The sequence below is a fragment of the Lissotriton vulgaris genome, chromosome 1_1 (assembly GCF_964263255.1).
Source record: "Lissotriton vulgaris chromosome 1_1, aLisVul1.2, whole genome shotgun sequence".
NCBI classification, from domain to species: Eukaryota; Metazoa; Chordata; class Amphibia; order Caudata; family Salamandridae; genus Lissotriton; species Lissotriton vulgaris.
Window position 1 is genome coordinate 2023525774 of NC_141685.1, and position 27305 is coordinate 2023553078.

General features: G+C 45.9%; 1 protein-coding gene across 5 annotated transcripts in view; it reads left to right on the top strand.

Annotated features, from left to right (window-relative positions):
* Positions 1-27305, top strand: part of ITPR2 (inositol 1,4,5-trisphosphate receptor type 2) — a 1555333-nt gene that overhangs the window by 764421 nt on the left and 763607 nt on the right. For all 5 annotated transcript variants that reach the window (XM_086920227.1, XM_086920242.1, XM_086920233.1 and 2 more), the window contains one exon: positions 15660-15836. In XM_086920227.1, the coding sequence (XP_086776353.1) occupies positions 15660-15836 (177 nt within the window). The remainder of the gene's footprint in view (positions 1-15659; positions 15837-27305) is intronic.

Consider the following 27305-nt stretch of genomic DNA (forward strand, 5'->3'; position numbering starts at 1 on the left):
ATTTGAAGGCAACTGGAGATATTTGAATTCATGATGCATACTATGTAGAAGGCTCTCTCTTGCGTGTTTAATATACCATAATGTTGCTTCATCTATAACAATAAAGGCCTTATACAGAAGGCACTAGTCAACCATCTTGGATCACTGATGAAATTGTCATCAGGGCAGTAGGGGAAAAGAATGTGATATCTATCCAGGATCAGAATTGCACAGTGTTTAACTTTTCATCCTTGTGCCTCCTTTTCCATGATTATCATGCCAGAGAGCACCTTCAAATAATTAAGTTTAGGATGCACAATGTACAACAATTTATCTTGTGTATGTCATCCTCTGCCATATTGTTTCTCCAGCTATAAAAATTGAGGCTTATATAGAGGATACAAGACAGCTGACTCACCGCTTGAGTCAGCTGTCATGCAAGGCTCTCATGCTGCCCGCTTCCTGGCGTCGCCCCCACCTGTACTGGAATCGGCCGGGTGTCGGAGCGCATGCAGCGCTGGGAGATGCCGCGAGGTCATGCCTGGGTGCGCTCCCAACAGCAGAACGGAGAGAGTTGGACTGCATGCTCCCGGTGGCAAGATGGCGCCCGCCGGGGCTCTGGGAGTCCGGACCGGTGCCTCGAGTTGTGCACCAGGAGCAGCACGGGGGCACTTGTTTGCGGCCGCAGCGGAGGAGTGGCGGCGCTCCGGCAGTGCCATTCCCTGGCGAGTTCTGGAGGGCACACGCAGAGGCGGGTGGCGGCGATCGGTGACGGCCCGCAATTTTGGCTGTCCTGGTCTCTGCCTCGTCGCTCCACAGCCCGCGATCACACCGAGCGTGGTCGTGGCGCCGCCCATCCATCGGCGGCGATCTGGGAGCTGGGGAGTCGGTTGCTGCCCCCAACACCACATTGAGGCACGAGGTGGCCCCCGATCGGCAACAGTCGCCTGGCTCCAGGGTGGCGTCCAGTGTTGAAGGCGGCCGACGGAGCCGATCCTGAGTGTCTGGGGACTCCTGGGGGCGTGCAGCACTGTCGGGACAGAGGTGAGCAGCGGACCACGCGCTTCCGGGGACAAACCGGGCTGGAGTTTCTCTCTCTGCAGCAAGGACATGGTGGACACGCGATGGTGGACACACGGCCGTTGCTGCGGACTGCCTTTCTCCCCCCGGACTTGCTGGCTATGGCAGCCCTCTTCCTGGACTTTCAGACCTGGTCCTCTGTGTTCCCCGCCATTTTCTTTTTATGACTCACTTCTTCTTCTACCTTTCTCCTCCGCCTTTTTAGCGATCTCTGACCTCCCCCCTCTGTCCTAGTGACCTCTCTATTGTCTCTCCTGATGCCTCTGACACAGTCCTCGCTCTCTTACTTGTTACTATCTGCTTCCCTCTCTGATTTGTCTCACTTTCCTGCCCTTCTCTGTCCCTCCCTTGGTGCTGTGACTGTATATCCAGTCTTATCCCCTCCCTATGTATATAGAGATAACTCTAATCACTAGTATATGCAGTAGACCGTTGTGCTCTCTTCCATTTCTATGTGACTCTTAGAGTATATCCATGTGTATCCCCTCCCTATGTATATAGAGATAACTTTAATCACTAGTATATGCAGTAGACCGTTGTGCTCTCTTCCATTGCTAGGTGACTCTTAGAGTATATCCAGGTGTATCCCCTCCCTATGTATATAGAGATAACTCTAATCACTAGTATATGCAGTAGACCGTTGTGCTCTCTTCCATTCCTATGTGACTCTTAGAGTATATCCTGTCTTACCCCTTCCCTATGTATATAGAGATAACTCTAATCACTAGTTTATGCAGGAGTCCGCTCTGCTCTCTACCTTTCCTATGTGACTCTTAGAGTATATCCATGTGTATCCCCTCCCTAAGTAGATAGAGATTTCACTAGTATATGCCATAGAGTTTATCCATTTGTATCTCCTCCTTATGTGACTTTATCTCTTGTACATTTGCAATTTTTTTCTGTTTGTACCTTTTTTATAACGCATGTAATCCTAAGTCCGTATGTTTTCAACTGGTTCTTATGTAAGTCAAAAATTTGCTAATTCTTTTTGTACCGTCAGTCCTTATGTTTGAAACTGGGTCCTATGTAAAGCGCTCTGACACCTTCGGGTAAAGTTCGCGCTATATAAAATCGCATAAATAAATAAATAAATTAATACAATTGTCACAGTAGAAAGGGTATGGCTCACTCAGTGCAGTGATATAATGTGCTAAAGTGAAACAATCCCAAAAAATACATGTTTTTATGCCAAGGTTTGCAGTTCAACTATAAACAAAGTTGGAATCAGTGATACTTTCAGCAGGGATTGAGGTCAAGGATGAGCTAAGAGTTGTTATCCTCAGCTCCAGGGCGCTGCTTTTCTAGCTAGGATGCAACATAGGTGAGGCTGCGGAGAAGTATGGGACTCGTCCGTCACTGCATTACTACCACTGCCTTATTGGCACTGGCAGTGAAGCGGGAGATGCTTTGGTGTTGGATGTGTCGTTTGCAGTCTCAAGGCCTATGCACTCCTGTCTCCCACGCCTAGTCAGCAGCAGGAGTGCCTTGGCAGTGTGGGATTTGCATGTTTTGTAGCACATGCTACAATGACATTAACTTGCCCTGTGAAAAATGCTGCATGTGTGGACATCCTCACCAATAGCAGGCCTCTATAAGCAAAGCGGCATGAGGAAACTTGCCCCCATTGCCCTTCTGCTACCACCTCACCCCTTTTGAGGCTATTGAACATATACTAGGAAGCAGGGACAGTTTCGCAATATTTGATGTGGGATACCTGTATTCCGTAGGATGATGCTTGACTCCAAGAGGCAATATTTGAGCACCTAAAGATGCTGATGGAAAAGAGAAGTATGGTCTGTTGCCAAGTCCTCATTTTTTTTCATCTTATGGTAGGAAGACACCAGTAAGCACAATTTTTTTCACCCACATACAATTTTAGTGTAGGTCTAACAGTTTATCAAAGAAAGAATATAATATCTGACATAAGTGACATACTCACCCATAAACTGTAGATGTGTACTAGTAGACTGTACAGCGAGTGACCAGTGCTACTCTTGAATACTTCCCAATGCAAGTGTTTGTGGCCTGCCGCTGCAGGGGGCTATTCAAGCTGTTCAGCGGTGTATTTACTCCTGAACCACCAGCGTTTTTAAATTAGTGTTCCTACCTGATTTTAGCGGTACTATCATGACGCTTAGAGGCTGCTGGGACGGACTCCTGGGGGCAGAGGCTGACAGCTGGGGTGCGGAAGTCATTCCTCCGCTCTCGGCATTCCTGCGTGACATCTTCCGCTGCCGTGATTTGCGGGGACCGTCCGTGCAAGCGGTCCCGCCTCTCTGGAAGGTAGCGGTCTAGTCAGGGGCCGTGTAGATAAAAAGTGACGCAGCCGCGTGCGCGCAGTGGACGCACGCAGCGGGCACGCCGGCGGCGCGCCGTAGGTGCGCCAAAGCTAAGCCCGTCTGCGCCCGTCCGCGCTGAGGATGTGCGCAGCACCAGCCATGCTGCCTTTCCCCCAGTGCTCTTGGAATTGGAGAAGGTAGGCTGTTCGCTTGGTTATTCCAGTGCAGAACTCCACTGTATTAACAGAGAGGCTAGCTGTAGGGGAGCTCTTCTTTTAGCAGAGACTGCCTCTCCACTGGCCGACCTCTTGGTTAAGGATATCCTGCCATGTGGACTTTTGAACATCGGACCGTTGCCCAAGCATAGGGTTGAAATCCAGCTATTAATGGAAGTGCACGAGCTTGAAGTTCTGTGCATGACAGAAACCTGGACGCAGCCTAATTGCCACATCGATCTTGGTTCTGCCTGCCCCCCGGGTTTTAAAATCCTCCATAAACCTAGAATAAGGGGGAGGGGAGGGGGGGTTGGACTGATCTACAAAGAGTCCCTGAACCTAGATATCGATTTTGACGGTGTTGCAGGGGTTGAAATCTTTGGGTTTGTAATCAAGAGTCCTTGTGGCCAATCCATTACGGGGATCATCTGTTACCGTCCTCAGGGGCTATTAAGCGTGCAACAGCAGCATCTGTTGCTGGAGATGTTTACCAACATGGCCGCTAAGCACCGCAGACTGTTGATTCTGGGCGATTTCAATCTTTGGGCATATGGCCCCTTGGGCACTTGCTTGGCCAATATCACTTGGTCATGTGAGGGTTTGGGCCTCCTGCAACGAGTATCTAAGCCCACCCACACCGGAGGGCATCTGCTAGACCTAATCTTTTCTGAGGATGAACAGGTGTACATTGGGCATATCCTTCCTATGGACTGGACCGATCATTATATGGTCAAATTCTACATGAATATTGCCAACCTAGATAAGCAGGGCAGCAACCAGGCGGGTGTTTTCCTGGGTAGGGACTGGAAGGCTCTTCTGCGCAAGAGTGTCCAGGATCCGGTGTTTCTGGTGGAGGATTGTTTCTCCCCGGATGCTCAGGTGAAAAAGAACTACTCCGCCTTTTGTAGAAAAATTACCCTGGCCCTTGACTCTCATGCTCCTGTTAAGAATCTTCGGAACAGAGGTAGACCTTCTGCCCCTTGGTTCAGTGAAGAGTTAAAAATCCTTAAACATGAATGTAAATGGGCTGAGAGGAAATAGAGGTATGGTTACCAGGATGTGGATAAGTTGTTCTGGAGACAAAAAATTTTTAAATACAGGAAGAGTATCAATAGGTCTAAAGCTGACCATTTTGCCATCTTAAAACTTAACGCCCCCAACAGCGCTAGAAACATGTTTAACATTCTTAACAGCTTGTCCAATCCAGACTGTGTTAAGAGTGTGATTTCTCCCTCCCAAAGTCTTTGGGATGATCTTGCTAGGTTTTCTACGACAAAGTCAATGGCATTATTATGGATCTGGGTTGTGTCTCACTTTCTCTGGCCGGGACGACTATCCCTGCTTCGGAGGACAGCCGTATTGGGTCTGTGGACTCAACCTTGGAGGGTGCTACTTTGGTCTCTTTCTGAGTTTCCTACCCTGGAACCTGAGGAATTCTGGAGGCTGGCTGAGGGTATCGCATCTGGCTCTCCTCTGGACCCACTGCAGTGTAAGATCTGGAAAGAATTTAGAGCAGTCTTGTTCCCCATGCTTCGTCTGATTTGCAATCAGTCTCTCTCTGAGGGGGTGGTCCCTTCTCAGTGGACACCTCTGATTAAAAAGCCCTCCCTCGATCCTAAGTGTCCTAAAAATTTCAGACCCATCTCTCTCCTTCTTTTCCCCACTAAAATAGTTGAACGGGTGGTGAGCAACACGCTGTCCAAATTCCTAGAACAAGCTAAGCTCCTGGAGGTGGAACAATTTGGGTTCAGACCAGCCCATGGCACTGAAACGGCCCTGGTTACCGTGATGGACGAACTCCGGAGGTGGGCAGACAGGGGGCAGGCAGCCGTACTTATTCTGCTTGACCTGTCTGCTGCCTTCATTACGGTTAACCATGGAATCCTGTTGAGAAGACTGGAGGAGGTGGGAGTGAAGGGCTGTGTCCTGAGGTGGTTTCAATAGTTTCCTCTCCTCCTTTCAATCTGAGTTCACTAGTGTCTCCCATGGTGTTCCACAGGGCTCGGCCATCAGCCCCATTTTGTTCAATATCTACCTGAAACCTCTGATGAGGGTCATTAAGCGTCACAATATTGAGATCGTTAATTATACAGATGACACTCAACTTATTCTTTCTTTGGAGAGAGCTCAGTCAACCTCTCGACGAATTTCACAGCTGGATGCGGGACACTACATTGTGGCTGAGGGACAACTCGCTGCAATTCAATGCGTCTAAGACCGAGCTGCTTTACTGCTCCCCTCATAGGATCCCCTCTGGGCTGCCCAGTAATTTCTGGACCTCTGACCCCTCCAATTTGGTTCAGCTGGTGAAATCAGTCCGTAACTTAGGGGTGACATTTGACCGTGAACTCTCCTTGGAGGCGCATGTGACGAGGGTAGTAGGTTGCTGTCTGGCTATCATTCAATCCCTTCGGAAGATCCTTCCACTGTTGCCACCTCAGGCACGCTCCCTGATAGTTCGGAGCACGGTACTCAGCAGAGTTGACTATTGCATCGCCCTCCTCCTTGAGTCCCCTTGGTTTTTGCTTGCCAGGATGCAGAGGTTACAGTCAACTGCAGCTAAATTAGCATTAGGCTGGTCCAGTAGGTCCTCTGCCTCCTTGGCTCTGGCAGAGCTGCACTGCTTGCCTGTGAAACAAAGGATCCAGTTTAAATAACTGTGCCTGGTATTTAAGGCCTTGCATGGAATTGGTCCTATCTCCCTACAACGCAAATTTGAGTGGTATGCTCCTGTTCGAACATTGCGCTCCTCTGGGGCAAATCTGATAAAAATCCCTAGATTTAAAAAAGTCAGAGCTGGTGGCAGATCCTTTGAGGTCGCTGCTGCGAAGCTTTGGAACACTCTTCTGGGTGAGTTGAGACAAATCAATGATCTCCTGCCATTCAGAAGGAAGCTAAAAACATGGCTATTCCCTAAGATCTAGGGGTGGCCGAGGTCCTGAAGAAGGTAAGCCAGCTCATTCACTTCTAGCGCCAGGATGCCTGATAGGTGATAGTGCGCTCTATAAATGTAATAAATAAATAAATGGGGCCCACTGATGAATCATATTACACTAGGTAAGAGAATGTTCATCATCCCATACGAGTAAATGAATGTATGTTAATTCTGAAAGAGGTTTGGCTGTTTCTTCCAGGAGTTTTGTACTTCCTGTATGGTCATGGAAATCGCATAGTCGATTACCACCTTTCACTCACTCATTGGCGTGGTAACTACCTGCGATGAACCTGTCTTGTATGTGTTAGAGAATTGCGCTATGCCCCTTCTACTATTATCCTTAACTTATTTGTGTTCGAGAATGTTGCGCTGCTGCTAAGCAAGCAAACACAGTGGGTGATGACGTAGCACTAAAACTTTTCAGACACTCACCCCCAGTCACAGATATGGGTTGAATCCATAATCGTTCTTTAGCTCACTTCGCCACCCTAGTTCAGACCCAACTATATGCAAATCAGGCTTGACCCTGTGCCTCATGGGAACAGTCCAGCCCTAACTGCCAAGCCAGGTCTTCCCTGAACTGGATACAAGCATCCTATCCTACCATAATACCCAGAAACCGGTCCCAGGATGCTTGTTTCTGGTCCAGTGAGGACCTGGCTTGGCAGTTTGGTCTAGACTGTTCCAATGAGGCACAGGGTCAAGACTGATTTGCATATGGCTGGGTCTAAACTGGGGTGGCATGGTGAGCAAAATAACAATGGATTTAACCAAGATCTCTTGACTGGGGGTGAATGTATGATTCATTCAGCACTCCGTCCATCATTTGTTTGTGTAGCTGCTAACCATGTTGCATATTTTTTGTCTATAAAACTCAGTATAATACTTTCCACTGCACATATAAAACAACAATTCACATTGCCAATGCTTGTTTTATTGCGTTATGCGAATGAAAGAGTCAACACTCAAGAGCAGAGTTTACTTTTGGATTTATGTGTGAAACCAGCATTTTTTTAACAGAGTAGTTGACTTTACAAAATGTTAAAATGATTGTTAAGATGGCTTTCTTAAAATGTAAAACAGCTGACAAGACAACTTTGTATAAAATTTAAAAATTGAGCCGATACCTGACTAATTTTGACATTTTAGCCAACAGACCTTTGTATGCTGGCAGTATGAGCCCATTGTTGAAACTGTTTTAAAAAAAACAACAAAAAAACTGCAAGCCCATGATAAAACATGCTGTTGATTGAAAAAATCAAAAATAGATGATGATATCCTATGTCATAGTGCCAAAGTTCAGAGTTTTGAATGTAAACTAAACTTTACTTAGACTACACAGCAAAATATCAGAGGGTCTAAAAAGGAAAAAGAAAAAGCTGGTGTGTGCACAACGTGTAAACTAACAAGAAACCTAAACATCCCTACCATGTGTGTATCTATCTAAGGTCATCCCTTCGACAGACCCACGTAGTGGTCAGGCAAGGATGTGCATCAGTCGCCACACGGAACCACCCTTCATCATTTGGGATTCCTTTCAAGACCACCGTTAGGAGTGCCCCAAACTTTAACGGAGGAAGGCCCAGATGGTAGAAAAGAGCCTTCGACCGGTCAGACAGGTCTCACTGTGGTCTTGCTGCTCAATTGTGAGGATGTTAATACAATGGAGGGACTGGTGTCGCAGTGCAAAATAGTGTAACAAATGAAAAAAAGGGTGTGATAAAATTGGATGAGGGGGTACTGAAAATGATATGTATTCTGGTGCTACCCACTCTTCCAACATTAAAAAGTAGTCAGTGGAGGAGGAGCTACGTCACCAACCAAGATGGCCGCATAGGCGCCTGGCTCCGCCGACCTCCGTTTCCAGCCGGATGATCCTGCAACTCATCCTGAAATCACGCCTGACCTCCAGGGAGATGAAGCCTTGCTGAATCGTTTGGTTCAATCCCCAGACTTTTGTCGCCAGAATTGACGGAGGTATGTCGTCTTCTTGATACTGGCCTAACGCAGCTTGTAAGCCGGGGCCTCGAGTTTGAGCCCAGCCGGGACATAGTTGAACAACATCGGCCGTGTGACTACGACAGGGTCCGGTCTCAGCCGTGGAAGTCTCCAGATCCGATTTTGATGGCGATCGATGTGGTTTCCTTGATGTCGTCGGACAATTGACCTGAGCGGTTGTTGAGGTTCTGGGACTCCCGGCTCGGGGACCCGGTTTGACATTGCCGGGGTCCGCTGGGCTGGGCCCTCGCCTGCTGTCCAGGGCCACTTTGTCTACAGGACACCCTCAGTTGTGACCCGCTCGGCTCTGTCATGGCTCCCCCAGGAGGACCGGGCTCCTCGGGGCCAAACACTATGCTTGTGATAGGAAGAGCGGAGGCGGATCTGACGAATAAGGAGCCGACATTGCGGACTGTGCTGGCTGCCGTCATGGAGCTACAAGCGCATATTGAATCTCGATTTGATAATATGTTTGCCAATGGGCCTGACGTGGACTATTTGAGACCGGGCTCTGATCTTCCGCTACGTCTACCAATATCGACGCTTCCTGTGGGGTCAGGGAGGGCCAATAGTGACCGCCCGGGGCAAGATGATCTGGTGCAGCACTTGTGTTGTGTACCGACAAAGAGTAGCGAACTTGGTTCCCCAGAAGAGTTGGTCGCACCCGCCATTGTTGTCTCCTGGGGTGGTTCCGCTTGACCTCTTTATCCTGGAGTTTCCCGTCGGACCCGACTGGGTTGCCACAACATCCCTGCCTTCCCCGTTTGCTTTGCCGCTTCTGCGGAGGAAACATCGCTTAGACAGGGTGCCGATGATAGGGGGCCTGTTGATGATCGATGCTGGTAACAACTTTGTTTTTCGGGCTCTCTGTGGACTATCCTCCTCGGTACTCTTCTCGTATCCTGGATCTACAATGACTGCAGTGTTGCTGCCGGATGGTGTTTGCGTGCAGGATCGGAAGGGCCAGGGATGAGACTGCTCCGATGGGTTTGGCTTTGGGGCCTTGGCGGACATGGGATTTGGATCTAGTATTAGAGTGAGGTCGGGCGGGGTTTAGTGATTCCCCAGTATTTCCACTGTCATATCTCCTGTTATTATCTGTGTTATTCGTTGGGGTGGTTGGTGTCCGGCTGGGGAGAAAGAGACACGGCGCTTCTACGCTTTCTACTCCTCCACTCTTTCCTACTTTTAGGGTTTTAGTTATTCGGGCCGACAGGCACGCTGATAGGGGGGTTAGGCCGTAGCCAACTGCAGGGGTGCAGGGTGGGAGGCTGGAAGCGGGGGTTTTTTCTTTTGCCTTTATTTTGTTTCTATGGCCTTTTTCTTCCTTTCCTTTTCTTCCTTTTCTTAGTATAGTTGGCGAAACGTTCTGATTGTATTGTGTATCTGTGTCGGGTGCTCTGGCTTTTTTTCAGTATCCTGATCTGTGGGTGGGCGGGCTCTGAGGGCCGGCGCTTGAGGTAAACTGTGTATTGTATGGTCTTATATCCTGGATAGTATGCTTTAACGCCTGTGTCTCAATTATAGCTGTTCCTGATCTGTATATCCTGTTGCTCTGCCTAGCCACCATATTAGTATTTTGATTGTGTAACACCCGATACGTTTATTTAGTTAATTTAAAATAAAACCTTTATCTTATCCTGTGACTTCATTCTGCATTTAAAACAAACTTTATCCTGAATCGCTGCCGGACCTCAGGGATGTCGGCTGAATAGCTGTGGCATATCGTAGTATACTTGCTCTTATTTTTGATTAGCGGCCGGCCCTGTGTTTGTAGGCCCATGCTTGTAATGTTATTGAAATGAACAATAAAGCTTTAAAAAAAAAGAAAAAAAGTAGTCAGTGGTAGTCACAAAGGATTTTTAACTGCCCAGATGTACTATGAGGTCAACATGTTTCAGCCATTGTCAACACATTCTGTCTTTGCTTTCTTCAGGACCTATTATACTGATAGCTACTGCAACAAGGTGATGATTCAAACAATAAAGTGCTCAAAACCAACATTAATGAAACAGATACAGAGATCACCTGAATCCACTAGGTGTCCACATTGTTTCTCCTCTTTTAGTCATATGTATCTACTAAAAGAACAGTGAAAAAATGGCGGTAAATACAGGTGCCTGTCAATAGACACTGCATACACATCACAGCAAAAATGAATACAAGGTTCCTGTATATCAACCCTAGTATAATGTGTCATAGTCATATACACCAGTTGCACTGCAGTACTGCGTGCTAGTGTCTCATATTGGATCAATCGTTGAAAAATTCCAAGATGGAAAATGAAAACCTTCTTACCCGACTCGTAAGAGGTACAGGCCTCACCCCACCTGGCAACGGCTCAGGAGAAGAGAGAAGCACCGCTCTAGAAAAGAAGAAAGGGGATAGGTACACCATGAGAACGAGCCCCTCTCTAGTACCTAGAATGATCCACTCTGTGCTAACCAACACATCCTCTACTTTGTAATCCTTGTTGTGACTTATACTATTATGCCCAGAAGAGATAACACTCGAAAATCCAAGAAATGAATTCCAGAGTCACGAGTGCCACGTCCTGAAGGGCGTCGGTGTTACGCATATTGCATAATCCCAACATAAAAAACATTAGATCGTTACTCTAGATTGCCACTCTCCGAGTTTGTGGAAAGTTGGTGAAAGACGGTTTAAAGTTGGTGAAAGACGGTTTAAAGTTGGAAAATGCCGTGAACCACCTTGTTACTTCACCAAGAGCCTACCTGTCCGTCGGTACTTCGATAACCGACATCCGAGCTGATTTGGGAGGTACTGAGCCACACCATAGCTCTGGTATATGATGCAGTGCATCATTGGTTGAATGCAGATCACATGACCCCCTACGCCGGTCTGGTCGAAAGGCTGAAATTGATTGGCTAACAGTGCCGAGGATCGGCCTATCAGGAGGCAGGAAGGATGAATGCTCGTCATTTCATAGGCTAAACAGCCCTCGATTGTTCCTTCGGAGATTTGCATTTTTTTGGGCAAACTTTATTTACGTACAGACTTTATCATTGCGGTTTTTAAAATGCAATGGCACTGTCGACCAATATGAAGAGAGGTCAGGAGACCAGGCACATAGTAATTCTTTTCTTAAAAAAACTGATGTAATGGAAGTGGTTGCCAGTGTTTTAAAACCTGATGTTATGAAAGTGGTCGCCAGTCTTGATCTTGCCCATCTTTCCAAAATACTATTTCAAGTTTAATAAAGTAAAACTTGCAACAACATGTGTAAGGTAATAGATAAACTTGTTCCAAAAAAAGGGGGGGGGGGCCACTTAGCTCAAAATAACCTTGGAAGGCTGTACCTGTTTATTGAAAAATAGATAAATCCCTATTATGTAATAGCCTCTAATTACAGATAGTATGCCCTTCAAGTTTATAGGGTCGCCCACGGAATTTCATCGTTCAACTAAACTTTACTACCTGCCTTTCTCCTTTTACTCTTCTAGACAATCACGTTAAATAGCCAGTGAGTGAGAGGGAACATGTCGTCTTTCAGATGCAATTGAGAGCATCTAAGTGCTTATGGGCTAACATTAACACTCCTTTTAGCACCTGCAAAAGGCGTAATATAGCCTTAGAGCGCGCTGTAGCAGGCTATACCGGCTAATAAAGGCACGCTCCAGCGTTAAAGGCCACAGCCGAAGGCGAGGGACTTTAACAAGGGACAGGACCTTTAATAGCCAGTATTGCCCTGCTACAAAGGGCTATAAGGCTATTAGAACATTCTGCCACTAGAGGGCAGAATGTTCTAACAAATTAAACAAAGGGTTCTCGAAGCTCGAGGGGATATAAATCCCCTCGAGCTCCGAGAGGCCTTTGTAGAACATTGGAATGTTGCTCTGCGGGCCTTTACCGGCCCGTAGAAGCAGGGAGGACTCCATTGTCTGCAATGGAGCTCCCAACATTCCAATGTTCTAATAGCCAGTAAAGCCTAGCTACGAAGGGCTATAAGGCTATTGGAACATTCTGCCAATAGAGGGCAGAATGTTCTAACAAAAAACAACAAAGCCTTATGGGAGGGTGAGGGGATTGGAATCCCCTCAGGCTCCCTGAAGCCTTTGTTCACAGCCAGAGCTGTGAACAAAGAAACATTGGAATGTTGGAGCTCCAGGCTTATACCAGCCATGTTAAGCCCAGAGCACTCCATTGTTTTCAATGGAGCTCCTAATGTTCCAATTTAGCTAACCATGCGAGCAACAATAGTTAAGTGTAGAAAGGAAAAAACACAATATTCCTGAACACATCCTTAGTCTGGAAGTGCAGCACAGGCTGCAGGAGCTGCCACACTTGTGCCCTAGTGCTCACTATATTACAAGTTAGAGAACCTGCACAAGTGCATTAATGCTGTACTCAAAACTAGTACATAGACCAATTTATTATATGGTCTACTATGGACTCGATGGTGTGCATCTTGTAGTGTTTCCCATCTCTCAGGAAGTTGATTATGCTATTAAAAAAGAATTGTGTAGCCATGTGTCCGCATGTACAACAATTGATTTGCTAAACAATTGCTCTTTAACTATATGTTACCCAAACATATCTGACCAATGTAAAGCATTTAATATCCACAGGATATCAGCTGACATCTGAAATAAAGGCAGTCTCAAACTCCATCCCAATGTTACAGCTGACCAATTGTGACGCACGGACGTATTCTTCCTAAACTGAACTCACTTGGGTATGAGGAATAAAAGAAAACGAGGAGACAGGATGAAACCTCAAGAACGTAACATAATATGTGGATTTAACACTATCCACATTTTTAGAGTAATCCAAGAAGTTAGAATCAAAAGGAATGCTCAGTACATGACAGAAAGAGGATTACATTTTGGTCAGTTTACTGCTGAGGTCAGTTTCTAATGTTTGCCAAAATTTCGCATGAGAGGAGAGTTGCCACCATGCATTCTAACTATTAGATTTACAGCATCATGATACATAGATGCATACCAACAGAACGAAGCATGGAAAATTCTACTAGGCTCTTAAAGTCTGCCGCTTTTCTTGCTAGTTACAGACTCAGACATCCTGTGTAGTCACTAGGGGCCAGATGTAGGTAGCCCAATATCGGTCGGTAACGGCCGAAATAACCGAATTTCGGCTGTTACTGACCGGTATTAGGCATCTGAGATGTTGGGGCCATATTTAAGTATTCGTTAATTTACCGAATTGGTAATTTAAGGAATCTGTAAACTACCGAATTCTTAAAATACCGATTCGGTAAATTACCGAATCCTTCATGTAGGGAGCACTCAAGTGAGTGCATTTGTCATTTAAGGATTCATTATTTTCCACCAACTACAGGTTTGGTGGTAAATAACCACCTCCATGCCCATTGGAATGAATGGGAATCACTGATTCGGTAAAATGTTCCGAATCTTTATCTACATCCCATTTACCGATTCTAAAATTCCAAATCGGTAAAATTCGGTATTTTAGAATCTGTAAATGGAAATTACCTACATCTGGTCCCAGATCTTGCTGCCTTTCATGTGTTGCATGCTGTTGTGTTGCATGCTGTTGTCGAGGCTAAAAGGCACTACAACGGCATTTATTGTGAATCTTACATTCTCACATTAAGAGGAGAGGAGGTAAATCAGGTATTGGTAATTGATGCTTGGTAAAGTCATTAAAATAAAATGGAGTTTAGCTATTGCACCTTCAGTATATAGCCTTTCTTCATGTTATTGTTGTGTCTACATAAGATCATTGGGCAATATTCTATAATTACTTGTGAGTTCATAAGAGCATGGCAGGCGGTAAGAATGGTGGGGAATTATTTACTCAAAATTTGTGTTTCTGAGAATGAAGTCATTCATTTTTAAGGTCTGGCTTGTCAGCACAGCTGTCGCCAATCGATTATGTGGGCATCACTAAGGAGGGATTTTGGCTCCGCCCACAAGTTGGGAGCCAGGAGTTCATGTCTTGATTGGACAGAAGTTGCGTGCTTCTACAAAAAAAAAGCTGCTTCCCTCTACCTACTTTGATCATTTTGTTTATAGAGCTGACTAAGCTTGAGCTTTCAGGGGCACACACGTGACATTGGAAGGCTAATATAGTGTCTTAGATAACTAGATAATTCACATTGTTTTTCTCTGGCAGTAGCACAGATGAGAGAAGGACAGTCTTTAACCTACATTGAGTTTTAGCTTTACCGTGACCATCTAACTGACCTTTTAATCAACACCAATAGTATTCTACAGTTCTTTGCTGCCACACAAATACATATCTATTCCCAAGCTATTTAATTGTAATGCTTCAAATTACCATACAGCATTCCTTTCAAGCCAGACCTATTGGCATTGCCAATGCTTGTTTCACATTGGCTTTTATAACTGTATTTGACATTAAAGACAAAACTTTTTGACTGCTAGAATTTCGCAGAACAAAAATAACCATAGAAATCTGTTCCACTGTTTTATGCACATTTATGGGCGTATTCTTTGAGCTCTGGATACAACTTAAACTGTACAAATGTGTCCAAAAAGACGCAAATTCAATCCCCTAAAACAGCAAAGAAAAAACTGTCAAGATCAACACCAATTCCACGTTATTTAGGCTTCATTCATCTCACCCATCAGTGCATCCATTCTTGCACCTATATACCAATCTGTCCACTGAGCAATGTACCCACAGTCCTTCACCTCGGTCCCATGAGGCCTGCGTGATTTGTCTCTGACTTTGTGTTTTGTCTCTTCACCTCTCTTTGTTTATGGGTGTCTATGTGCATGTTGGTCTGTGAGCATACATGCTTCTGGGCACACTATGCAGTAAACGGAAGCAACGGCTTTGCCATTGCCTTGTGAAGTTGTTTCCTTGCTAACCCCTGCTTCATAGTTTCACTTTTGTTATGTCGGTGTAGCCGTTTTCTTCCTACTGTCATTAGATGTCAGGATGTGGTCAGGTAGCTCTTGAAGTTGCAGCACCTTTGCCATCAAATGCATCATATGGGTGAAGGACAGCTGAGGGACTGTCTTATGTAGTGATTAACTTCACCAATTCACAGTAGGTCGACCCTAGTGATCTTTTACAAATACTAGAACACGACTGTGAAGAGATGATGCTCTTGCCTTGGTCACTGCTTCTGTCAAACATGCAAGGTGGGGTCAGGAGGAATAATTTACAAATATGTGATTGCCCCCAATGCTTTGTTTCTAGGTGCAGCTGCTGGTGTCGAACCAAGATGTGGACAACTACAAGCAAATCAAGTCTGACCTGGACCAGCTACGACTGACAGTTGAAAAATCTGAATTATGGGTTGATAAGAACGCGAACTACGAGAGCGAAGAAATGAATGAAAATCAGACCAAAGACAGCAAAGAGCAGATGAACGAGGTACAGTGTTTTTATTTGTAATCCTTGCATAAAACCCCAGATACAGCAGTCCATGATTCATGCAGCGACATTTAGTAATGCAGTGCCAGCGAATGGAAAGTACACATGAAAGACATTCTCGTACAGGACCTCTTTATTGTATATTTTCAATCTGTAACTTGGAGATGTGTTGAAATGAGGAGTCGGGAGTCTCATACTGTGTCAGAGGTAGACATAGTTTTTAATGTTATGTGGCAGCCATTGAATTCAAATTCTGATACTCCGCATGATGTATTCCAAAGCAGGGCTTAATTTGTTGGAAAATCAGTGTCGGGGCACAAGATATTTCTCAGGAGGCCATTAATGCTTTCACCTCCCCCTCTCCCTGCCGAAGGTCACTAAGTACCAATGTTACCTACATTGCTGCAAATGTGACCGAATGGATTATTCCTGGCCATCCTCAGCTGTAAGAATGGCCTGGAGCTGTTAAATTGTCTGTCGACTTTTAGAAATAGGCAGACCGTGCCACCATGTGGTAGACATTCATAAATGCCGACACAAATTAAGCACTGTTCCGCAGGGTTACAATATTTACAGTCAGCAAGCCAGAGAAGTGGTGAACCCAGACACTGACATCCTGAGCACATGTTTACATATGTATGTGTGTGGTTTGTGTGTTGCATACACTGTGTATGCCCAAGTAAACCAGAAGGAAGGTGGTCTGTGGATTTCGCCCCCAAGCCTGCTGGTGTGCACAAGATGCAGGTGGGTTTCCTTCCCCAGCAGTGGACGTGCATTGCTGACATGGGTAAAAGCAAGAGTGGAAAGTAGATCATGGTCTACGGCCAGGCTGCAGGGGCCAAGTATTTACAAAGTATTCAAGAATGAAATCCAGAAGATCTTTCCAATTGGATGTTTGCATGCAAACACTTGGTCATCGGGCACCTACTCACCCCCCTTTGGAGCTTAAATCCATGCCGAGGGCGCATCTGCAACTGAATGCTTAGTCGAAGCCGAGGCTTCTGTCGGTGCCAAGACTGATGGAGTATGTGCCTTCCAGCCTGTATAGACTGGCAGATTGGCTTCATGCCAGGCAGAATCAGCTCTTTATGCATTCAGAAACTGTCAAGATTTCTGGTAAGCTTCCTCTGGAAAACCATCAACCCAAACTGCCTCTCCATTACTAAAAAAGGGAGGCTATAATAGTAGTAGTAATATGACTTTATTGTAATAATCAAATTATTACACAAAGTATAAAACATTATATTGATACAAATATCAGAAGATCGGTAATATATTTAGAATCTTCAGCGCAGATGTATCAAAGCAATTTTCAATCGCAAACGCGATTCGCAAAAAAACAGCGTTTGCAACTAAAAATTCGCTAAATGGAATGTATGAAGGAAATTGCATAGCAAAATTAAGGAATCTCAAAATTTGCGATTCCTTAATTTTGTGTAAGCATTTAAGGAATAACAAATTGCGATTCCTTAAATGCTATGCATCAAGCATTCAATTATTGCGATTTCTCCTTAAGAAATCGAAAATTACCACCAACTTCAATTTGATGGTAATTTGCGATTTCTTTCACAAATGCACTTTTTGGCATTTGTGAAGGTGCCATATGGTGCACATACATGCCCTTTGGGCATGAATGTGCGCACACATGTAAATTTCAGGGGTGCATCAGGGTGTCCTTATCACACCCTTGCACCCTTGAAATTATTCTCAATTTGCGATTCTCAAATTGCGAATCGCAAATTGAGAATAACTTCACATTCATTCCTATGGGCTTCCTGGCACATAGAAATTAATGGAAAATGATTCCTTAATTGCGATTAGCAATTTGATAATCGCAATTAAGGAAATTTAAGAAAAAGCTAAAAAATTTCGTTTTTTTTTATATACATACCATTTTGCAATTTTCAAATAGCGATTCTCAAAAAATCGCTATTTGAGAACCGCAAATCGGTATTTTGATACATCTGCCCCTTGGTATGTTAAAATCAAAACAGGTGAGTTTGATTCAGAGTATATGTATACGTTTAAATCACAGTTGATGCTTTGTAAGCCTGATCTAAGAATTTCATTGGCATTATTTTTGCACTGTTGTCCTGGATAGTATCACAATTTCAAGCAGTTTAAATGGTTGATCTTATATTGCCATAACGAAAGTCACTGGCAGATACTTTTCCTTCTTAAATAGAGGATTTTGTGGCAATGCGCAAATCTGCAGAGACCTATGTTTTGTAATCAATTTAAAAAAGCAATATGGTTAAATTTAAATTCAAGTGTATTCAAAACTGAGTAAAAAACTATTTACATAAATTACAAACTTAAAGCTTTATAAGCCTAGTCCAATAATATCATTAGCTTTATTATTGGATTGTTGTCCTTTGCCCTATCACGGGCTCTAGCAGCCTCTACAGTAGAGCTTACTTGGCCTTTACGGAATCTGTTTGAGATAATTTTTCCTAAACCTGCGGATTTGGTGCAAATGTGCAAAAACATGTCATTTAAGATCAATTTGCAAAAACAACTTGCTTGAGTGTACAGATATAATCAATTCAGGGTATAGAAATAAGTGCAGAAATCATAACGTTCATGCTTTGTAAGCCCGGTAAGAAACTTCATTAGGGATCTCGCCGGACGATGTCCCCCTGGGCTGGAGGCTACTGTTATACGTGGCACGTTGGATAGTTCATCTGACTGCAATGTAGGACAGAAGCCTGGCCTGTCCCCTCTGGCTGCCACTGCTCCTTTGTCTTAAAGACTTTGTGCCGCCATATCTCGCCGAGACGCACTCGCCTCGAGGTTCGAGTCATTCGCGATGGCAAGCAAAAGCGATAGAGACAAGACAAAGGCTAAGACTACGCAGCGAGGTGGATATACCCAGTCCAACAACATGGATCGGTACGCCCAAACAAAGGGATCCCCAGTGGATCGGGTAAAATGATGGAAGACGCAGGGGGCGCTCCCGCCTCGTCAACGGACCTAACTTTGCAAGACGTGATGGCCGCCATTGACGGGAGTAAAGCCTCCCTCGGACAGCAAATGGAGACCCTCGCTCACAAGTTGGACACAGTGGCTATAGAAGTCAATCTGATTCAAACTGATTTGTCCAAAAAGAACGAGAAGGTCAAATCTTTGGACATCAAGACTGTTAGCTTGACGGGGGATGTCACTAATTTACAGACCGAGGTCCGCAACTTGCGAACCTCCAACAAACTCTTTGCCCGTTGTCTGGAGGATTTCGAGGGAAGAGCTAGGCGTAATAACGTCTGCATTATCGGGGTCCCGGAAAAAGCGGAGGATCCTGCAGCGGATCTCTTTGTGGAAAATCTCGTAGTCTCCCATCTCACACCTAAAGGACTGAGCAAGTTTTTTACTGTTGAGCGGGCCCACTGAGTTCCGGGTGGTAAACCAAAGCTGGGAGCCCCACCGCGGCCTATTATTGCTAGGATCTTTAACTTCAGAGATCGAGATGCAATTCTGAAGGCCTCGCGGGTGGGTGGGCCCACGAAATTAGTAAATACCACTGTGAGTTTCTACCCGGACTTCACGCAGGCGGTCCAGAAACAGAGACTAAGTTTCATGGGTGTCAAAAGGAGGCTGAGAGACTTGGGCCTAAAATACGCGATGCTCTTCCCGGCCAAACTAAGAATCGAATTTGAGGAGCGGACATACTTTTTTGATCGTCCTGAGGTTGTGGCGGACTGGCTGGACACTTTGCCCAATCAGCGTGGACAGGATGAACAGTCTAGAGGAGCGGAGGACGGATTGGAGGAACAGGAGTAGGCGCTCGGCCTTTGATTCTCGATCGTGCTGGCCTCAGACAGTGGTTCGCTATATTAGCTGCTTGAACAACAGTGACAATGTGACAATTGGGGGGGTGGCGGGGTTAATGGTGGGTCTTCTCCTTCTCTGTTTTACTTTTTGTAGTTTAGTTTGATGCTAGGGCTACAGGCACACTGCAAGTTGGGTTTTTAGGCTTATGGAGGGGTGCAGGGTGGGGGGGTTCGTAACGGGTTATGGTTAGGGGGTGGGGGGGGTTCTGGTTTGTGTGTTTTGGTTTTTTGCGAGGCAATGTACTGTTTTATCGACTGATTGAAATGCCGAGCTCTGGAGAGGGATGGATCTGTCTACATTATCGGGATGGGGGGTAGGGGACTGAAACTACTTAGTTGGAACGTGAATGGGTTGGGGGATTGGATAAAACGTGGAGTTGTGTTGCAAATGTTGAAACGTCTATCCCCTGATGTGATACTCCCCCAAGAGACACACTTAATAGGTAACACTTGTCAGGCCATGAATAGGAGGGTTTATCGTTTAGTCGCCGATGCTGGTTTTACCTCTGGATCTAGAGGGGTGGGCATTCTAATGAAGAGTTCCCTCCCGTTTGAAATCGACGCAACGGTTCTGGACGACAGAGGGCGCTATGTTGCTATCACTGGTAGGTGGGAGGTGCGCACCCTCTCCTTGGTTTCTGTTTATATTCCCCCGGGCCTGCAATCAACCACCTTTGCTGATCTTGGGCGAGTCATCCTTTCACTCCCGGAGGGGACTTTAGTATTGGTTGGTAACTTTAATGCAGTGGTCTCCGGTAGAGAGGATCGACATCTTCCTAGGGACCTCACGAGTGCTCAGACTTGGCTCCGCGGCTTTATATCAAATGAAGAAGGGTGGGGTGACACATGCCACCCCTATACCAGTCGCACAGCAACGATTTCGCCATTTGGCTACATTCCATCCAAACACCTTATTTTTCCATTTTCCAGATATCTTTCATTTTTATCCACATTTCTCCGTATTTCCTATGTTTTTCAGTTTTATGCACTTAACACCCGAAATGCATTGGAATTTTAAATAAATATTGCCTTGGACGAACCACTGCGTCGATCGTGTTTGAAATTGAGGTCCCGAGGGCACGGTTCAAACATTAGAAACCTGGGAAATGGCAGAATATAACCCGGATGTTAAGTGCATAAAACTGAAAAACATAGGAAATACAGAGAAATGTTGCCGTGCCTGTCTGATGCAGATAAGGAACAAATGGAATCGGAGATAACAATAGATGAAGTGGCTCTCGATATTCGCTCCTTGCGATCGGAGAAGGCTATGGGTCCCAACGGTCTCCCAATTGAACTTTATAAATTGCGTCCCGACAAGGTGGCTCCCTATATACGGGATATGTTTGTGGAATCGCGTGAGAGAGGCTCCCTTCCCGGCGAGCAGTGTCTGGCTACCATTGTGGTGATCCACAAGGAAGGGAAACCGAGGGATAAGTGTGCTTCCTATAGGCCGATATCACTTTTAAATGCGGAACCTAAGATTCTCGCGAAAGTATTGGCCAAAATATTAATAACTGTGATTAGCGATCTGATCCATTCAGATCAATCGGATTTCATTCCGCACAGAAACACAGCCCTGAATCTCAGCTGTTGCATGGTGTTCTTGCGAGGGCGGCGACGTTACGTGAGCCAACCATCTTGGCCTCTCTAGATGCCACAATGGCATTCGATACCGTGGAATGGCCGTATTTATGGGCTGCCCTTGCTAAGTTCGGATTGGGTCCAGGCTTTATTGGCTGGGTGCAACTCCTCTATGGGGGACCCCTGGCACAGATCGTTGTTAACGTACGGGTTTCTAAGCCGTTCTGTCAGGGGAGAGGTACGAGGCAGGGTTGTCCCTTGTCACCGCTACTGTTCGCCCTGGCCCTCAAGCCCCTTGCTGCATGGATACGGTGGGAGCCCTCGATGAAGGGTATTCGGTGGTCCCCTGACTTCGAGGATCGTATCTCGCTCTACGCGGATGATATCCTGCTTTATTTAAAATCTCCCCGGAAATCGCTGATAGTTCTATTCGATGTCCTGACCTCCTTTGGTAAGAATTCCGGTCTGGTTATAAATTGGACCAAGTCTAGCCTTTATGTACTGTGGGGTGAGGTCCCTCCTCTCCCACGTGACTGTCCCATCAAGGTGACGTCTTCGGGGTTCATGTATCTCGGAATTTATATTTTATTAGACCTGGTGGCTCGTTATGAGCAGAATTTGATCCCCCCGTTGAAAAGGTTGAAATTGGACGTGGCGGGCTGGCGTAAGCTCCCGCTTTCGCCGCTCGGCCGGGCTGCGCTTTTCAAAATGATGTCTCTGCCACGGTTCCTCTATGCACTCCAAAATACCCTTGACATAGTTCCGGCTAGTTACTTTCGTGCAGTGTAGGGCCTCCAGAGGAAGTTGATTTGGGATGGTAGACCCCGTATTGCGCTCGCGAAGCTAACGCTCCCCTGGTATGATGGGGGTATTGCTCTCCCTGACATTAAGCGGTATTATTGGGCGTCTCAACTGAGTGCTATTAATCATGACATGTATGGTCCGTCTAACCCCGCGTTCACTATGGATAGGTGGTTGTTGCCTGGGGGTGATTATTATAGAGCACTGCAGGTCAGCTGGTAGGGATCTGTCAGGCCCTACGATGACCGCGGTGCGTCTGTGGTATGATGCAAATAATGCGATGGGATGGAAAGACCGCATGACTTTGGCTACCCCGCTTTTCGCTTCTGAGAGACTAGGCAACCTATGGAAGACCAAGGGGTTTGAGAAGTGGGACCTGATAGGTATCAGTAAGGTGGGAGACCTCTGGGTAAAGGACCGTATCAAATCATTTGAGGCACTGAAGACAGACTTCCAATTAAATGATCGGGAATATTTTCGATATCGTCAGATCCGCCATGCCTTGAAGTCTGGTTTTTCAGAGGGTAAGAAGATCCTGGAGTCGTTCCCGCTCGAGGATAGGGTGCTGGACGGTCACGTGCCAGACAGTACTATCTCCTTGATCTATAAAAACGAATAAACAATAGGGCTGACCGACTGGTTCAGCTCCGGGACTCATGGACCCGGGATGGCTTAGAATTGGACGATGAGGACTGGCAGTCGGCGATCTCCTCTCCTAAGGAGGTTGCGATTCCGGCCCGTCTCAGGTTAGTGCAGCTCAAGATACTCCACAGGACCTACGTTACTGGCCCCCGTCTGGTTAGAATGGGATTTTCTGAAGATGGTTTGTGTAAGCGGGGATGCGGGCTGGTTGGGACATTTCTCCACATTCTCTGGGAGTGCCGTGATGTAACTGTCTTCTGGAATGAGGTGCATAAAATGATGGAGGAGGCCACGGGTGTTGCTCTTTTGCCCGAAGCCAGGCGCTGTTTGTTGAATGTGTGGGAGCCAACAGATCACAGTGCTGCACAGACCCAGTGGGTGACCCTTGGAAATACGATCGCTAAAAGAGACATAGCGCAGTTATGGGGGTCCCAGAGGCCACCTACCATTGAAGCATGGAGGGAGAATATGGATTGGGCAATGTTTAGGGAGAAAACTCTTTACGTGGGCCGGGGGCGACCCCGGAAGTGGAACAAGATATGGGGTCCCTGGAACAGTTACCGTGGAGACATCTGCACTCCCCCCATTACCCCACGTTCCTACCTAAGTATCATCTTAATGATGCACTGACTTGTTTCACCCCTTCTTCCCCCCCATCCCATTGCCGATTGCATATGATTCTGTATTGCCTTGTTCCTCCCTGGTTTGAACTGGTATTCTGTAAAATGTTCCTTATTGCCTTGTTTGTTTATAATTTTCAATAAAAAGAAACAAAACAAAAAAAAGAAACGTCATTAGGGTTATTATTGCACTATCTTCCCTACCACTAAAACAGTATCTAAGTGCCTCCACAGTTCATCGTAACTTTGCCTTAATGAAATAAGTCGAAAATACTTTTACCTTAAATACAAGAGTCTGGGACAAATACATAGCGTGTGCAGAAGGGAGTCATTCAGTTGTATGCCCACAAAGTCGATAGACGGTATCGTCTTTGAATACTGGGTTCCAATTTCCCTCGAATTCATAGATCTGGATATAAAACAACCTGAACCCTAAAAATGTCGTTTTAACATATCCTGGAAAATTTGACCCTAGATAGAAAAGGTATCAAAGACTTTGTGAATGTGATTATATTGTTTGACCTGAGCCAAGTGAGGGTCTCTGTCTAAAAGTAAAAGTTTCACGGAATACATTTTTCCGGGTCGGTCGATTTAACTTTGCCAGTGCCTCTAGGTCGGGTAGTTTGTAGATTTCTACATTTGAAGGTAAGGAATGCAACTCTGAGTCCTTGTAGGTAGTTGTGTCTTGCTTCCTGGTGAATTAATAATTGTAATGATGTTGGATCTGCTCTTGAACAGTCACAAAAGTAGTTCAAAGGGCTTCCTTAATGAAATAATGATTTTACATTTAATTCTAGCCTGATGACACAATGAGGGGGAGGCTGACTTTTGAGGAGGAGCCTGCAACAAACAACATGGTGCATTGATTCACCATGTTATCTGGTGTACAAGATGCATTACACCAAGGTTAAAAGTCCCCAACTCCACTCTCGGACAATCACAATCACCACCTCCACCACCACCTACACATTCACCACACATACCTCTATCAGAATCACCATACAGGTCAGTGCATACAGTTTTGACCAAGTTAACCATTATGGTTAAGGAGACCCTTCCAATTATCCTGCTGGGGTAGGAGACTGGGACCACCATTGGGAAGACTACAATGCTGATCCTTCAGATGGTTGAGATTTAGAACCATACTCGGGGAAGCCTTACCTGCTGGATGATACCACATAGTATCATGTTGTCTTTCAGAGGGCGGTCCGGCACCATAAAGGTGATCTGCATGTTTTACAGGAGGAGGATAACATTTTGGTGAACGCTTTCTAAGCCAGAGTGTACCATGCAGTTCCTCTCAAGGGCATGCTCAAGTCAGTCAGAGACTATTAAAAAGACCCTATCAAGGCAAAGCTAGTCACTCCATGGATCAAGAAGAAATTTAAAGCTGCTGCCAGTTACCCACTTAACATACACTGCCAAGTCCTCCTGGTTACCTAGTGGTACAAGCAGCATGGATGCATGTGTGCAAGGTGGCACCAGCAAGTATATGGCAGTTGGTGCAACCAGCCAATGGTGTGTTACCAATTTGGGTGGCTTGCTATTGGAATATGGCAGATTTTATTGGGAGGTGATGCAGTCCCTGCTGCAGCATCACCGTGAGACCTACAGAAAGAGAAGGAGGAATTAGCTGCTGAGGGATATAATATTTCCACTGCAAATATTCACTGTGCCTTCAGTGCTGTGGATACGTCTCCTGTCTAGCCAACATCAGTATCCTGATTTGCTTCTGTGCATGGCTTTGTATCTCGGGGGGTCGTACCGGAGGTAACAACGCTTCCTCAACACCTCCTGTAATAGAGAACAACTCATTGGAGCCTAAGTGGATGAGATGTTGAAACAGGACACTGAGATTATGAAGTCTGTAGGCACCCTGCAGTCTGCCACTCCAAGGGGTACCTTTCATTGACTGTAACCAAGGGACTGGAATAAAACCACACGCTCTGGCAGGATCCCACGGCATGGGAAGGGGCCAGTGTGTGTCCGAGGGATAGAGCGGGGATAGAATAAGGAGTGGATCAGAGACAGGAGGGGACAGGAAGGAGAAGGAAGCAGGGAGAGGATGGCACAGGAGGGGAGAGAGAGATATGGGAGAGAAATATGAGCGGGAGCTGGTAGTGCTCTTAGGGTTGTCCAATTGTAAATGATTGGATTCCGTAACATTTGCAAATTGAGTTTGTATGTCCAATATTAACTACAGATATTATTGTAGACATTGTACATTTTTGTCTGATTGATCCCCTTGGAGAACCTTGTTATATTGCTGTCTTGTTTTGCCCAAGTTCTTTAACACCTTAGCTGCTATGGAACGTCCAGCTCCAGTGCTGAACGTTCCATTGCGCAGGTGCAGTTGGAACGTCCAATGGCCGACGGCAGCACTCCCGAGGTAGTGGTGCCGTCGGCCGTTGGACGGACGCAGCACTTATGAGGTTAAGGCAATATGGGCTTGCCCTAGTGTTTTTCAACCTCCCAACACCCGTCAGGGGAGATTAATGGATTTCCACCCTCGTTAGGAGAGTCACCTTAGATCGATTAGTGCTAGGAGTTGTTCAGAAGGGCTACTGTGTAAAATTCCATTCCACTCCCCAATGTACCACCTCAGACACATCCTTAGCCAATGCCACCTTCCTCCTCGACTAAGAGGGACAAGCAGTCCTCCAAAAGGGTACAATGCAGCCTACCCTTTGCACTTCCTTATTCCAAAAGATGACGCATCCCTCTCGCCCATCTTAGACCTCAGGTCACTGAACCAGTATAATTTGTCAGAGCACTTCTATATCACAGCTTTATCGAACATCACCCTGTTGTTCCACCAAGGGTACTTAAGAGCAGCGCTAGATCTCAAGGACGCCTACTTCCACATCCCCATCCACCCCGCCCCGCCCATTACCAGTTCCCTTGCTTTGTGGTAAGTCAACACTTTCAATTCACAGTTCTATCCTTTGGAGTCACTATGGCTCTCAGGGTCTTTGCCAAATTACTCACTGCGGTGGTTGCTTATCACGAAGTTGACATCCATGTCTTCCTGTACCACAATTATTGGCTGATCAAGAGCACCAGCAGGCAGTGTTTCCTAGCATACAGTCAACCATATATAACCGTGCACAGCTTAGGCTTCACCATAAATGCATGGAAGTCCAACCGAAACAGTTTCTGCCCTTCCTGGGCTCCGTGTTGAACGCTGTTGCAGAGAAAGCATATCCCAGCTAGCAGAGGGTGATGGCATTTCAGAAGCTCCTGCCTCTTTTTCATTTCACTCGTCCACTAATTGTAAGAGCTGTAATGAAGCTCTTGGGTATGAGGGCATTCTTCACAGCAATTGTGCCGCATACCAGATTACATATACACCCACTTTAGCAGTGTCTCACCAGGCAACTGTAACAAATAGAGGGTCTATGGTAATATCTATTTTTGTTAAAGGTCAGCACTCGCCGCTCTCTAAAGTGGTGGAACAGCAACAACCTGTTGCTCAGCAAGTCTTTCTTGGACCCTCTTCCACAGGTGACCATTACCACTGATGCATCACTCACTGTGTGAGATGCATATTTCAGCAACATGTCTGTGAAAAGGTTTGGACCCTTCACCACTAGTGCTGACACATCAAATTCCCAGAGTTGCTGGCCATCCACCTATCCCTCGAAGCTTTCTAGAAGCTTTTTTATGGCAAAGCGGTCTTTATAAAGACGGAAAACATTATATTGATGTATTAAATACAGAAACAGTGACCAGTTCATCCACAATGCATTGCCCATGGACTGTCGATATGGGTGCCTACCAGCGAAGTTCAGGAATTTAGCTCTTTCTGCGGTGGCAAGAAGGTCAATGGCTTTGGTTCCACATTGTTGAAAGTATCTGAGGAAGACCTGTGGGTGGAAATCCCACACGTAAACTGCTTGATGTGCCCTGTTTAAAGGCCATTAAAGTTGTTATCCACTCTGGTATGTGTTCTGCTAGAAAACAGATGTGAATTTGCTACGTACCAGATGTCATAT